Source organism: Carassius gibelio, chromosome A14, assembly GCF_023724105.1.
Source record: "Carassius gibelio isolate Cgi1373 ecotype wild population from Czech Republic chromosome A14, carGib1.2-hapl.c, whole genome shotgun sequence".
In the NCBI taxonomy this organism is placed as follows: Eukaryota; Metazoa; Chordata; class Actinopteri; order Cypriniformes; family Cyprinidae; genus Carassius; species Carassius gibelio.
The window spans coordinates 6,109,934-6,126,054 of record NC_068384.1 but is presented as its reverse complement, the minus strand read 5'-3'; the positions used below and the strand labels follow the sequence as shown (position 1 = coordinate 6,126,054).

At 35.1% G+C, this 16,121-nt stretch overlaps 1 protein-coding gene across 3 annotated transcripts in view; it reads right to left on the bottom strand.

Annotated features, from left to right (window-relative positions):
* Positions 1–8,979: 8,979 nt before the first annotated feature.
* The window catches only part of LOC128027344 (5-hydroxytryptamine receptor 4-like), a 110,554-nt gene continuing 103,412 nt past the window's right edge, over positions 8,980–16,121 (bottom strand). Inside the window, exon 8 of one of the 3 annotated variants that reach the window (XM_052614885.1) lies at positions 8,980–10,335. Coding sequence is in view for 2 of the 3 variants with exons in the window: in XM_052614883.1 (XP_052470843.1) it covers positions 10,248–10,335 (88 nt within the window). In the remaining variant the exon portion in view is untranslated. The remainder of the gene's footprint in view (positions 10,336–16,121) is intronic. The other 2 variants (XM_052614883.1, XM_052614884.1) reach the window with 2 other exon arrangements.

Sequence of the window (16,121 nt, the reverse complement as noted above, 5' to 3'; positions counted from 1 at the left end):
GCGAATCATTTGAAACAGTTCGGGAGTTCGTACCGGGTTTGCGAATCATTTGAGTCATTTTGGTGATCACGAATCATTTGAATCAGTTCGGGAGTTCGGAGCTGGTTCGCGATTCATTTGAGTCAGATTGGAATTTTGAATGCAGTAATGCAATAGCTCTTTTTCAGTAGAAGGGTATTTTTTCAAAATCCTTTTGCACATTTTATTTATGTTCAGTAGTTCTTTCTAGCTCAAGCAAATCCACAAACTAATAAAAGGATTTATTATTAAGGTTGCCTGTTGACTGCTGTATATAAAACCCCTTCAATATAGCTGTTGTTACCTCAGGGGATGAGGGGAGTCATCAAAAAAAAAAAAAAAGAAAATATATATATTTTTTTGTGTGGCTATAATAGAGTACCGGCACCTGTTTTGGGCCACTTAAAGCACTGCCCATAAATAAATAAATAAATAAATCATATATATTATTTAATGCAATTATATTTGCACATTTTATTTGCAATACAAAATGACAGCATGGTAATCTTATTACCTAGTGAATGAAATAAGTTACCTGTGAACTCCAAAGATAATAAATAAAAACAAATAATAATAAGAATTGTAATTTGGACTGAAAAAAATAAACTGCTAAGTGGTTATGTTGGTTAACTGGTAAACAATAACAGCGTGCATTTTGCTTTTTTGAAACGATGTCTTAACGTAATCAGTCATATAGCTTGAATGGTCTTTTATTGAACTGTAAGTCATCATCTCGTGAAGTCACCAGCAGAGGGCAGAATAACACTATATTGCAGCAGTCAGGTTCAAGTTACTCCGGTCGGCTCGGTTAGTTATTGAGAACATTTTTTCCATTGGTCAAAATAAACAGCTCTCTCACACTTGTTCATTCATTTAAGCAGCTTCATGAGGTGCATCCTGGGATGCTTTAAAATCATATTGAAGGAATATATAAGCGTTCACTGAAGCAGAAGTGTTTCAAGCTCATGAAACAATATGAATTCAGTGTAAAGTTTGCTCACCAGGCTGTACACTAATAAAGGCTACAAAAACATCCAAAGGTAAGATTAATTTGACATGCAAAGAGTGCTTCTCATCAGGACCTTTGTGGAGAAAATCAGGTGAAGAGGGTTAAAAAGCCCATCCTTCATCTCGCCTCTATAAATTGGGACATACCTCACCTATCCGCCTCCTTTATGTATTCATTTTGTGCATGTTGATTTGATTGCATGTTTAAATGAATATTCACATAGCTAGATCATCTCCATTATATATGGAGTTCATCCCACGTTTCCATTTCAACGACTGTCAACTTTAAACTGCCTATTTATACTGACAAACTCTCAACTAAATACTGAGTAAAAAGAAAGAGCATATAATAAAAGCCCATTTCATAGCATGAATAAATGAGTGAACGAACAAACAAATTATTACAATACTAGTATAAAAAATAACAAAAATATGTCAGCTATAATTATATTTGCAATACAATAATATAAATGTATAAATATACAGATTATATGAATATATTTAGGACATTTTTATGCATAAGTTCGTATACGGTTTTTGAAATGGCATACAGTTTTAAGCAGAAGTTATAATTGCAATGCTATGTAATTTCACAATATATCTATTGTAAAACAGCTTTTATATTCCTCCCTAAAAGGAAGTGACAACCTTTATGCAAATACCACATTTCCTTATATATTAAATTGATTGCATATTGAAAATATAGTGAATAATTTGTCTTACATTACAATATAGTGAATAATACAGAAGGAATTGTCACTTTTCATATTTAGAAACTGAAAGTAGTTTTATTTGTACATCAAGATTAAATAGACTTACTACATACACATAAATATTGTATAATGAGATAAAATGAGGTAGTTTGTGTGCTTAAACATATGCAATATTTATATGGGAACACATGCAATTTATGTATTTAAGGAAAATATTGTAATATATACTGTATTTGTGGAAGAGTGTAAGATTTCACACGCCATATTACCAAGACGCCCACCTGTCAAAATCCTAAAATTTAATATTGGTTTTCAGTAAACACAAAATAAAAAAAAAATAAAAAATAAAAAACATGTAAACCCATGCATTAACTCATGAAGGAGAAATGAATAAATCGAGCATTAGACGGTGCGCTGAGGCTGGTGTGGTTAAAAACACAAAGCAAGCGAGTGGTCAGGAAAGTGTAAGGCAAGCCAATCTAAGAAGTCCCTCGTATGGTCATCCAGTGAAGTCCTTCTGATCCAGGCTGAGCTGAACAGTGCCCGGTCCATGGGGAGAAAGGAAAGAAATACTCACATTGTGGCCACTTTTTCTCTAATGTGTTGTTCCATTTAAAGCACACAATGGTATTATCCAAAAATAATATTTTCATTATAAATCCACAAGGGATGCACACAGGAGAACCGCAGTAGCACACACAATGGGAACACAAAAAAGCAACCACGACTGAACAGAACAGGGCGTATAAAGACCTAAACAAGTCAGAAATAGAGAGAAACACAACCAAACGTGACACACATTTACTATACAGTATGGAAATGCATTATATTTTCCAGTATATCCCCATAGATACTTCCAGAACAGTAGTCCACAATATGGGCTTCACTGTGAGCGATCCTTAAATTCCTAGATTTGTTCCGTCTGGTCTTGAATGTTTGATTTCATCCTGCTTCGATGTGTATTACCCAGCAGCCTTCAGGACTCGTGCACTGTAAGCCGCTTGATTCTCACTATGGTAAAATCAATTAAATAAATAAATACTGTGCATTAGGAAATCAGCGTGAGAAAATCTTCAAAAGCCACTTCCCAGGAAGAGCTCACAGATTACACACCACATTTCAGAAATATTGTGAGATAAATGTGGGCCTTTTGACTTTTACACTCTCCATTCATTCTCTCTACAGCTGCTCACACACACATTAAAGATGTTCACTTGTTTGTGACCAGTTCTCTCCACAGTTGCTGCATGAACTGATGTCTTTCCAGTGACGGATGTGGCCTTAGAAAAGCACTACTTGATCTATCAAACAGCAGCCTCATAAAAAGACAAAAGCGAGATATGAAGAAAAACTGCTGCGTGTCAGACTCTGAAAGCTTTTCAAGCTCAGGTCAATGTTATAAACCTTCGAGAGGATAACAACAGCCTATTCAGTTTCCACTGCCTGCGTGCCATGCTGCGGAGTTACTCTTCCTGGAAAAATACCACATTTATTCAGAAAAGCACTGACAATACCTCAAACAATACTCAAGTCATTTAAGTCCATTCGACTCGATATGAGTCCAGACAGAAGGGCAAGCGGCCTGAGCTTGGTCTGAGACGAGGCTGACAGCCTGACAAGTCCTCGTAAATCATCTCATTACTGGATTTCTCCTGACTTCTATCAACCTGACTTTTTCAACTTGGACTTGGACTAGTCAACAAGACTTTGGCTTATTTCTTATTTCTCCCCACATTTAAAGGTTAGACTCATTATTAGCATCCCGCGAGAGACATGAAAGCTTAAATATGCAAAAAGGCCAACACGAATGAGCAGAGGTCCCACAAGCACATTAAGACGGGGGAAATAAGAAAAATAACCTCATCGCAGTAAGTAGCATTAAAATTTAAAGAGCTGCAAAGCAAACGGAGAGAGCTTCACACGGAGTCTCTAGCATGTGTGTTCGAGTTCGTTTTCCCGCCGGTTGACCGGTTCCCCCGCTCAGACTTTGATTAAGCGAGAGCTCACTATTATCACACTTGGCATTTGAGATGTGTAAATGAAGCATTTTGAGAATTTTACCTAAAAAAATCCAAAGTCTGTTCTCCAGGGCTGACGAGGGAGCACTTAACTCAGCAAGTCACTCCAAAATGCAATCAGGGGAAAAGACATTCCTCAGGCCTACAGATAATGCCTCCTGCGATCAACCGCGAAGCTAAAATAGTGATAATGGTCCGAGTGAAGTTTTTAAGACCATGCTCGAGATTGCGACTCGATTGCGTCACTGTATCTGTCAAAGTCTGCGAAAAACGGCCCGTTCTACAATTCAGAAAGAAACGCTTTCCATCTATTTAAATCTGACAGCACACCGACTTGGAAACATTGACTCGCTCTCGTGAAAATACCAATAAACGGCATAATGTCAAGGTGAAAGTTCAGAGAATGTGACTCAGGAGGTTACCGGGAGAGCTTTTAAAGCAGTTTATGGTCCATCAAATTGGTAAAGGGAAATAAGCTGTGGCACCGGCGAAGGTGAGCGAGGATCTGCACGCTCTGAACCTCATTACTGCTGGGATCACTGCCAGTCTGCTGTTTTTCACATTGATGAATAATTAAATGCTGGGCTTGCTTCTCTCAACAACAGAAAAGGTACATATGGGGTGAATGTAAAGATCTGGTACAGTAGGATATAAATGATGGACAGAAAGAGTGAGGATATTAGAGAACCATCTACAAGACAATGAAAGGATGTAGATGCATAAATGTGAAAATGAGTTAAAATGTTTGGAATATCATACTACCTTATGATACTTGAGACACTTTTGTTTCACTATAATACAACAGAATAGCATGGAATTTAGCATGAACATGCTTCAAGCTAAAAAATGAATAAATAAATAAAATAAAAAGTATATGTAGTTGACAGAAAGATCATTAAGCTGCTCTTATTTAAGTATTTTACATTTTAATTGTTTTCTATTAGAATATATTTTACAATGTAATTTATTCCTGTGATCAAAATTGAATTTTCAGCATCATTTCTTCAGTCTTCAGTGTCACATCCTTCAGCAATTTGCTGATTTTCTTATAATTATCAATGTAAAAGAAAAGAAAAGAAAACCTGTGCTGCTTCATTTTTTTTCTTTTTTGTGTGGAAACCATGATACAGTTTTTTTTCAGGTTTCTTTGATGAAAAGAAAGTTCAAACAAGAAGAGCATTTTTTTTGTATTTTTGTTATATTTAATCTAAACATCTTCACCGACACTTTTGATCAATTAAAGGTGTCTGTGCTGAATACAAGTATTCATTTCTAAGTGTTAAATCATTAATTGATTAATGTAATTAATATAAAATGAATGATAATTCATTTAAAAACAAATTTTATAAACACATGCACATATATATATATATATATATATATATATATATATATATATATATATATATATATATATATATATATACTATATTACATATATGTCAAATGTTTGTTATCATTACATAATACTGCTTCACTTACAATGTTTTAAATGTAGGCATTATATTGTGTTTGGTATACAGCATAATATTCTTAAAACATGGCTATTGTCTTTAAAGAACACAAATATTGCTTTAACAGCTGTTTCTAGTCAGCATCATATGAAAAATTCCAGTGCACAAATTTTTATTTAGTCTACTGTGCACATGAGGAAAACAAGTTGTTTCCCCTACGAGTGGATCATATCTGTCAACATCTGCAAAAGAAGAAAGGGCCATGTGGCGAACAGATTCACTCATAATTACTGTCAGATCTCACAAATGTATCCAAAATAAGATTCTGCTTCGTGATGATCTGTCTATATCGTCTTCAAATAATATACTAAGATTCATTTTGATCGACCGTATGTGTGTTGGTGTGCAAATCTGGCAAGATATTTTGATAAAACACAAAACACATAAAGATTAATAACATCTCATAGTCTTTAATTATTATTTTTTAGAGCTGTCACATAGCAACAGAAAAAGTAATACACATAGCTCCCTGAAAGAGAAGCCTTACATGAAAATATCAATCGTTATCCATCAAAATAAATACTGAGTTTACAAAAGTTCTACAACTTTTTGGGAGATTTACAACACATTCATGCTTAGACCTTCTGCCTTCAGGGCCTGGAAGTGTTCGATCACGCTTCATATGTGAGGTTTGCGGGGTCGGGAATCATTTCACATGAAATCCTGATGGTGATGACTACCCTGAAGGTCCATGAACGTTCGGGGAGAGTTATTTCTAATGCAAATCTTTTCAAAGCATCAACTCAGGGCTCATGAAGGAGTGCTTTTGGTTCTGTCATGGCCACGGAGTACCAGCATTTCCCCAAATCCTTCGGCGTTTAAAACAGCATGCATTGCCTGTTTTCTGCTCACGGTTGCTAAGCTTCAACCGTTGCAAAATCTCCATCTTTAAACAACGTATTGACATCCAAAGAACACAGATGGGAAACTGTGCAAGTTGTTCGACCGACAAAACCACTTACTGTTAAATAATGGCAAAGTACCGCAGAATTAAAAGGTGCTACATAATTGAAAGTGTACAAATGAAAAAGTTTGGACATTATAACTCATCAAAGCCCCTTTGATTGTACATTATAACCTTTTAAAAGGAAACATTTTTAAAAACTACCAGCATGAACTTGCACAGTTTCACAACGCTCTGTACATCTTTAAGATAGCTGTGAAGGCACGGCCATGTACATGTTTGATTATAAAAATTAAAAAAACAAGTAGCCTGGCATACACATCTTATCTGGACATTGCTTCCAATGACACACTAGATTCATAGTTAGCGTTCGCTGGTACACCAGACTGGAAGAAGAAACGTGTTCGACTAAACCATTTAAAGGAACACACGGACCACTTTCAAATCATTTGCATAAAAATATATTCCTATGTACAATAAAATCAAACTAAGCTCTACCTTTAGAAATTAAATATCGGTTGATAAATCACGAGAAGATGGGAAAAGAAGCTGAAGTGGGCATGGAGCTAGGTAATGTAGCTAGCTCTGATCGCATTGGAACAAATAAAGCCATTGCTTGATCGAATCTTACTGTCTTACTTGTTCCTTCATCATGTCACCACAGCAGAATATCAAAACTGATCATGAAAATCAAACTTTCATATTCCTCATATGACATTGGTTTGGTCTGCGATAACATATTCGTGACCAGAATACTGAACGACTTGTGGGATGCTATAATCTTCGTATTGTAAAAGTGCGACAAGTGCTTTATTTGCAGGAGAGGTTTTCGTTTTCAAATCAGGAAACTAATGCACGAGGACAGTGCTGAGCTGTACGTGTTTTATTCTTAGTGGCGTACGTGTATCGCCTTCAGTACGTCCCTGCAAAATAGCAATTAAGACCAAACCAAAGTTTTTCCAATGGCTGACGAATAAAACGTAGTTATTTTAGAATATTTACATGTCTAAGATCAATGCAAACAATTGCTGTTCCCGAAGGCAATTCATTTTAGGCAGAGGCACGCTTCAGCAGACTGGTAAGTGCTGGGATGAGGGATGGAGATTGTTCTGGGTCAGTTCTGCTATATCCAGGCTCTCTGAGGAGCGTGTTTATTGGGGTCCTCAGCTCTGGAAGCGAGCTTCAGTATGGCACATCACTGCTTTGGGAGGTTTTAGTTAGAAATGTCAAGGAACAAAAACTCATCTGCATGGCTTTTCCATGAGATTTGTTTTCTCAATATCTCGTGTCACATATTCGTAAAGGGGTAATTCACCCAAAAATACAAATTCTGTCTTTATTTACTCATCCTCATGTCACTCCAAACCTGTACTACATTTCTTCTATGGAAAATAAAAGGAGAAAATTGCAATGTAACAAAAATTTGTTTCACTGATTTTATTTTATTTTTATGGTTCTTCTGTAATTCTGTGGTGCTAATAATTATTTATTTTCATGTAGCATCAGTATTTTGGTAAATATAGGTCAGTTTATGTTTATGAAGCATTGGTTTAGTACAGATAAGCTTTTGTAGTAATTCTGCATTTTTTTTCTTTAAGATATTTAGCTTTTGCAAGGATGGGAACATTTTAGAAGTTTCTGTAACATTCTGGAATTTTCTGTGGTATTCTAGTGCTTTCACGAACATTCCAAAACATTATGGGACTAGTCATAAGAGACAAAAAAATTAAGTGTTTAGGTTAAGCATGTACTACCTCACTATTATACACGAGTAATAGAAAAACATATCTTTTACAAAAATGTGTTTCATGCAGTATTTCCTCACATTAAAATAATAAATTTGGGTTAAATTTTGCAGGCAAAAATCTCGACTGTCTATTTTCAACAGTGTAGAAATGTTTAAAGCAGATTTCTATTTGTCAATGTGGCAAATTTGAAACAAACTTGAACAACTTAAAACCTGATGCAAAATCTGTGTGGGAAATCTTTCACCTTTATGTGAAATTCTCAATTGTGTGGATTCCTATTGAAATGACTGGATTTCGCCTGTAAAAATTCACTGCATGACAGTAAATGTAATAGTACCTTAAGTTGTTAATAACATGAGGGTGAATAAATAACAAAAGTAAATTGTCATCATTGGATGAACTGTCCCTTTAAGAACTTACACAAGAACAACTTCAGGTCATTTCAGTCATGCGGTAACCGATGGTCATCTTTACTAAAGCTAAAACATTTTAAGACACAGCATCTGGAGAACTGGCCCTGGTTGCTGTCAGCAAAGCTTTTGTTTGGAGTGGCCTGACACATCCTCAGTCAGCAGGCATCACGTCAGAGGAGATCCTCGCAGTGGAAACTGTCGTGGAAATGGTTGCATTTAGTGATGAATGTGAAGCACAGATCTGACCTGACTGAGAACGCTCACCCGTGAGTCTGAGACATCTGTCATATTCAGAGAGGAGACAAGGAGCCAAGTCACATCAACTAGTCTGTGAGCGGTACATCTCATTCCCCAAAGAGCTTCAGAAGTCTTATACAACATAAATAAGATACCAGTTCACAATAAGAAAATTGACATATTATGTTTTCGCCAAGATAGATTTCATGGGTAGAAAACAAAAGTTAATTTTCTGTCAAAATCCGTTGCATGAGGATGAATCATTTGAATCTAAAAAGTTTAAAAAACAATTTTTTTAATAAAATCAACAATTTTGGGGCATTTTTTTTTATATAGAAGTCTGTTTCTGCCACTAAATAAAAAAAAAAGTTAAACATTTGCGACATTTTATCTGAAAAATGTTGAGGTTTTTTTATATTAAAAATTCTGACATTTTGTGAGATATAAACTTATAATTGCGAGTTAAAACGTCAGAGTTACTAGATATAATGTTGCAACTGCGTGTTATAAAGTTAGAATTGAAATTCCTGCAGTTCTAAGGAATGAAATCAGAAATGTAAGATATGAAATCGCAATTCTGACTAATTATGTGATAAAAACTGCGAGTAGATAAATTGCAAGTTTGTATCTCACAATTCTGGCTTTTTTCTCGCAATTCTGACTTATTTTCTGAGAACTGTGATTGCGAGTTATAAAGCCAAAAAGACTGATATTTTCTTTCAAAAAGTTTATATATCACAATATTGACTTAATAACTTGCATTTGCGTGTTATAATACCAGAACTGCGTGATATACAGTTGTGAGTTAAAATTTTGCAATTCTCCGTTTTTTTTTTCAATCAGTTTCAATAACACAATTCTGAGAAAAAAGTCAGTATTGTGAGCAAAAAATTCACAATTACCTTTTTTTTTTTTATCCAGTGGCAGAAGCAGGCTTCTATAAACTTGTTATTTAGGCTGTTTTAATAGAAATATTCTGCAACATTACTTGTGTTGCACTTAAAAAAATGTGCAAATAGATTCTGGAATAGTCTTGGAAACAAGGAAAGGCCTGTTGTCTTTAACACTTTAAATTCATGTGACAATGCTATATTATAACTGTTGATTTTAGAATTCATTGATGAAACGATAATAATAATAATAAAAAAATAAAATTAAATTAAAAGAATAAAAAAATTGAGAAATCGCTTAGCAATGCTCCCAGCTCTACTTTTTAATACTGTGGTGTGAATTTGTGAATTTACTTTTTCATTTATATTAAAAAAAAAATATTTTCTTTAATAGAGAGTCATCTTAGCTATTCAGCCTTCGTGCCGTATATTTCAGGAAGTGTTATCCTCCCTGTAGAGCTAATAGAAGCCACTCTGGATAAAGCTTGAAAGACATGTTTTTGGTTTGGAAGTCGTATTCCCAGGAGAACCAAAAAGGAAACAAACACATTGGGAAAACCCTTACCAACACTCCTTTGCAATCGAAATTCGTATCCTAAAATACAGACCAGATACCTTTGGCAACATTGTTCTTTCCCTCATTGTTCAGCAGCTCTTTGAGCAAACAGTTCAGTCCAGCTCCCTGTCCTCGACTCCTGAAAGGCTCTGGTCGGGTCTGAGCTGCAGGCAGGGCGCTGAGAAATATCCTCTTCCAGTCATGCTCCTCATTAGAGCCTGGCCTGTGTCAGAAACATGACTCCTGGGACTCTGTGTCGTTCTGTATCGACAGTTTCTCCTGTTCACTGTGCTTTCCATTGTGTAGAACTGAATACCTGAAGGGACAAAAGAAACCATTTCAATGACACTGTCACAATCTCATTTTCATCTCTCTACAAGCTGTTAGATGAACGTTCAAGTAATATGGAAATATCTTTATATAAATCATACGGTGCATTTGGTTGGCAAAAACCTCTAAAACTAAGAATATTAAGAGCTCCTCTGATATATGCACTTGATTTGAATTAGATTTTGAGTTATTGCTGGCCTTTTCACAAATGTTAAATATGTTTATTTTCCCCTCAATCTTTATAGCACTTTTTATGGCACCCAAAGAAAAATACACATACATTTGAGCATGTAGATGGACCTACAGTACAGTACGTTTCTCACTTGATTAAATTACTTTTCCTTTCTCTGTATCCGCACCAGCCATGAACCTCCTTTTCTTCCAGGTCAAAAAAATAAAAATCATTACAATCTCTGTTCATAAACAAGCAAACTAAAGGCAATTCCTGCAGAGAAATTGGGCATGAAATTCACCTGGAAAAGGGTAAGAAAACCTATCAAAACCTCAATGATGTTCCGGGATTTAGAAAGGAAACATGCAACATGTTTTCAATGAAGCAGAACCCAAAATTGTTGCCACATTGCCACTTTATAAATGCATGTCAGCCCTGCACAGCCTGAGACATCTGTCAAATTAACACCATCTAGAGCAAACTTACAATACTTCCCGATAGACTCCAGAAATAATGTCTTGATCATGCTGGTTCATCCATTCTGGATATTAGCTGGCCGGATTAGAGGCAGAGATCATTAACTTACATCAACATGAGCTTTGGATATCACACACACACACACACACACACACACACACACACACAATGGTATAACTGCTGCAACTTTACATACATATTTTTAAAGCGTACATTACTAAACAAAAGTTTGAGGTCTGTAAGATTTTTAAGTTTCTTATTTGCACCAAAGATGCGTTTATTTGATTAAAAACACAGTAAAAAAACAATAATAGTGTGAAATATTATTACAATTTAAAGGACCTGTTTTCTATTTGAATATATATGAACATATAAATTATTCTTGTGATCAAATTGCTGTGATTAATCTTATTATTAATGCTAAGAACAGATTTTTTTTTTTTTTTTGCAGAAACCATGATACATTTTTCAGGATTCTTTGTACTAATTCACACCATTTATTTAAAATATTTGTTAAATGTCACTTTCACACACGCACACACACACACACACACACACACACACACACATATATGACAGATTTTGCCATTGTATCGTCTGCTTGTATTTACTTTATGTGACATTATATGAGCCTACTTTTCATTACTATTTTAACGATATGCCTTTGAAACAGCATTTCATAACTGTTAAAACCATTAAAAACTAACCACGTTTCTCTGTTGTGCCATCTGCACTGCTGCTTTGATGATCTTGCTCCAATTTATAGTACTAAATCTCCTAATAAATGTATGCATGCTGTTTGCATTATTTATATGACTTTTTAATTAGCACAGTATTTAGATATTAGCTAGGAGACACAAAGTTCTCAGCTAGCGAGCCGTTGTGTTTGCACCTAGACTCATCTAACAGTAAACATCTGGAGCAGGATTTCCAATAAGTGTAACAACAACGTGATCAGTAAACGTGACAGACAGCCTCGCAGGTCCAGACGGTCTCGCTGTAGTGACGACTTTCCAGGCATCAGCGCTTCTGCACTTCACCACACTCACTGACGTATGAAATTGGCAGCAGCTTATCTAAAACGCCAACAAATTCAGATCGGAGTCGTACCATTAGCTCAATCACGAAGAGCCGAGGAACTGGAGTAACCACAGCATCCAGAGCAAAGAAACGACCAACCAACAGTCACAAAATATTTTCAAGCTCATCACAAAGACGGGATTTGTTGATAGTGACATGTGCACGGTCCAGCCACTGCTCTCCGTTGACTCTGAAATGTGCAGAAAAATCTGATTTCTTGAACTCTTCATTTCTTGAACAAATGGAGTCCATTTCGATGTGCATTTCTTTTAATTATGGAACTGAAGTCGTCAGAAATGTCATAGACGGAAATATGCAGCGCTGATTAATTCACACATCATCCAGAACAGAAGTTCACAGCAGCAATAAACAACAACAGCCTTATGATAAATAGCCTAATAAAGACAGGAACAGCTCGGCATTAAATGACTTTTATAGACACTCTTTCTAAATAGTAGGACTGGGCAGATCAGTCTTGAAATATCAATACTTCTGATCCTGATGCTATTATATTAGGAGGATATGATTTATAATGATTTTGTTACTTACATTAATGCATACAACATATACACTACATTCAGTTTAAGTTTGAGGATGATTGCATCCGTTATAAGAGTTTACATTATGAATATGTCAGTAGAAGGTAATTGCTTAGAGATGTACTGGACTTAATGTTACAATCAATGCTTAATGGCATCTTGTTATTTATATTTTATCAATTATATTATTTTTATTTAATATTATAAATATTCATATTATTGTTCTTTATGCCTCATTCGTTATGTAATGGACACAATTTTCATGAAGGAGGCATTTCCATCCTTTAATGAGGTTTAATGATGCCCTGCTGGTATGAGGACTGACATGAATCATTTGGTTTTTAGGGATAATTCAATGTTTATCTCTTCTTTCTTTAGTCAGTCATTTTGTGTCTGGCACCATACTGAAGGGAGGGTTTTGAATGTTTTGTTTATATTGTTACTGTGCGTAATATAATGAAATAATTTTACACACACACACACACTACATATGGACTCCACCATAAGTTACATTTTTAAACGCTTGTTACTAAAACCAGATATACTGGGCATTTCCCAAAGCTGAAATATGAGAGCCCGAGGAGTTTATGTAGGCAAATGTTGGCACAAAAAAATTAAGAGACATGAAAGTTTAATTTGACTGCTGATGCAAAAGGTCTGCTTAATTAAAATCCACTTTTGTCAGAATCAAAGGAGCATTAACTAAAATGAATGCTTCCAATAAATAACAGGCCTGTATCTCCACAATAATAGGCAGAGAACTGAAAGATGAACTGTTCTTCTGCTTAAAACTCTTATATCTAATTTAAGACTGATTTAATTGGAGCCCTAAAGCCTGTTTATCAAGCTCTCTTATCTGATAAAATGACCTTTCTGTGATGTAGTTTGTGACATGCGCACTATCACTTCAGCGGGAGAGACAGGAGGCAATGCAGGAAAATGAACCCGCTGAACTGCTCAGAATTAACCAGGAAAAGCAAGATAACTTTCTTTGGTGTCTGATAACATCTGCAATTCCAGGGCACTTCACCGGAAAAGCAGCTAGGCAGACTATTACCAACTTAACTATTCAGACATATTCCAGTTTACATCAGGTCAGGCAGGGCACTACAAAATGAGTCCAATCTGAGCCGAGGCTGATGTATCGCAGCTCTCATTCAGAGGCCTTAACTGTGACAGTCCTCATAAAGTGCATGAGAAACACCACTCACATGCACTTTTATGACTTCTTGATGTGAACTCAGCTGTCTTGGTTACCATGCCTTCAGGGTTTATTTTTAACACTAAAATAGTGTGGGGTCAAGATTGGGTTCAGTAAGCTTTATTAAAAAGAAATTAATACTTTTTTTTTTAATTCAGCAGAGATGCATTAAAAAGTGACAGTAAAGATATTTATAATGCAACAACGGTATTTTCATTTCAAATAAATGCTTAAAGATAAAATGCAAGAAATCTGAAATAAGTCTGCATTACAGAAACAAATTGCATTAAAATATAAGTCATATGTACAGACATAGACATTAACATTAAAAAAAAATCTTAGTAGATTGCAATAGTTTTCTTACTCCTTTTATGAATAAATGCATTTTATACTTTTATTCCTTGAAGTAAATATCTCTAATATATATGTATTTGTATAATCTATATATTCTAAAATGTATATTTATATAACTTGTAATTAAGCTGTATTTGTTTAATTATTACAAATATTGAAATGCTGTTTAATTTTATGTATTTAGAATAAAATAACAATCCAGACACCCTTATAACATCGCATAACTTAAATAAATATGTCATTATACTGTGTTTTTATTTATATCACAGTGAGTGCTAATTGAAAGGCCAGTCACTAGTTTCAGGCTCAGACGACACTCACACACAGCTGAAATTAGCACTTTTAAAGAAGAAATAGTCATCAGAATTGGCTACAAGTACAATTTCAAAGTTTGAAAGCTACTGATGACCAGCATAAAAAGTAAGTGTGGTCAGTCAGATGACCCTTTCTAGACTAAATGTGTATTTCTGTATAAATACACTGCAATCTGAATCAAACGCTTTGCCTGAAGTCAAACGTCTGGCTCTAGACCTCCACTCTAGACGTCTGGCTCAAACATGACTCTAGACCTCCAATGTTAGCCAGATGGTAATGTCAGTCCACGCCGGATAATGCCATTTCCTCTGCCGGCATGTATATGTGTGAGTGTCTGTCTTCCCAGAACTGTCTGAGGCTCCTCAAACACATGCGCACAGACAGGAGGCCTGATTATTGTGGAGCTGAGTGGCACCAGAACAGAACCATGAACTGATTGTTTTCAGCAAAGCAAATTATATCATCCTCTACACGATCCTATAAGGACAGAAACCTAATAATAATCTGCATCCCACAACAATGTCAAATCCAATAGTTTACCTTACTTAGATTTAATTAGTTATTTTACTTAGTTGTTAAACTTACTAGGTTTTATTAAGTTGCAGCTACTTTCAAGGCAAATAAAACAATTGACTTAGTGTTTTGAGTGACACTTACTTAAAATATTCAAGTAGCCACAAAATAACCAATGATATTAATAAACCAGTTAGAGGCGGCAGTGCATTAATATGTTGCTAATGAGCAATATAACAAGAGAAGAAGAAGAAAGAGAGGATATCACATGAGCTAACTTCATAAATTGAAGTAGATTTTTCTAAAATGTGTGTTTTTTTGTTAACTCACCATTACAGTGATTAGTGTTCCCTTTGGTTGCGCACCTGGAACTTTTTTTATGTTATTCAAATTGTCTTGTTATTAATGCAGCAATGCATCATGAAATCAGATTTATTTGATTTCAAGAGAAGATGAGTAATGCATATGTTTCTTTCAGAAGATGATCTATCTTCTAATTAAAGCACTTTTTATTGTGTGATAGTTTATTACTGAATATTTACAAATGTCATTTTTCACTGATACCCTGAGATGCTTTAAATTGGGTTTATATAATCCTTAAATAGTGTGTGTGGCAATATGCTAAAGTCACACACAGACTTAACCCTCTGGAGTCTAAGGGTATTTTTGGGGCCTTGAGAAGTTTTGTCATGCCCTGACATTTGTGCTTTTTTCAGTTTCTTATAAATATCTAAATGGGTAAAGTCTAATATCACTGTAATCAGCACAAACTGGGCTATAATAATATGTGAAACCCATGCATGTACATGATTGTATTTTTGAGAAAAAAAATGTTATGCATGGTTAGTGAAAAACTAAAAATGTTAAATCACTTGAATAAGGCAATAAAACACATACATAAAATTGGTTGCCGGAAAAGTTGAGAACTGGAGCTTGTAGCCTAGAATTTTTCTTTCTGAATGATGTGAAAATCATCTTGTTTACTCACTCACAGAAAACAATATATTGATTTACATTTTCTAAAACACTTTTTGTTGGTAAAAGTCATATGCGAGTAGGCGTCAACTATCATGAATATCATTGTGATTTACACCTGAGAAGACAAAGGCCTGCATAATGAG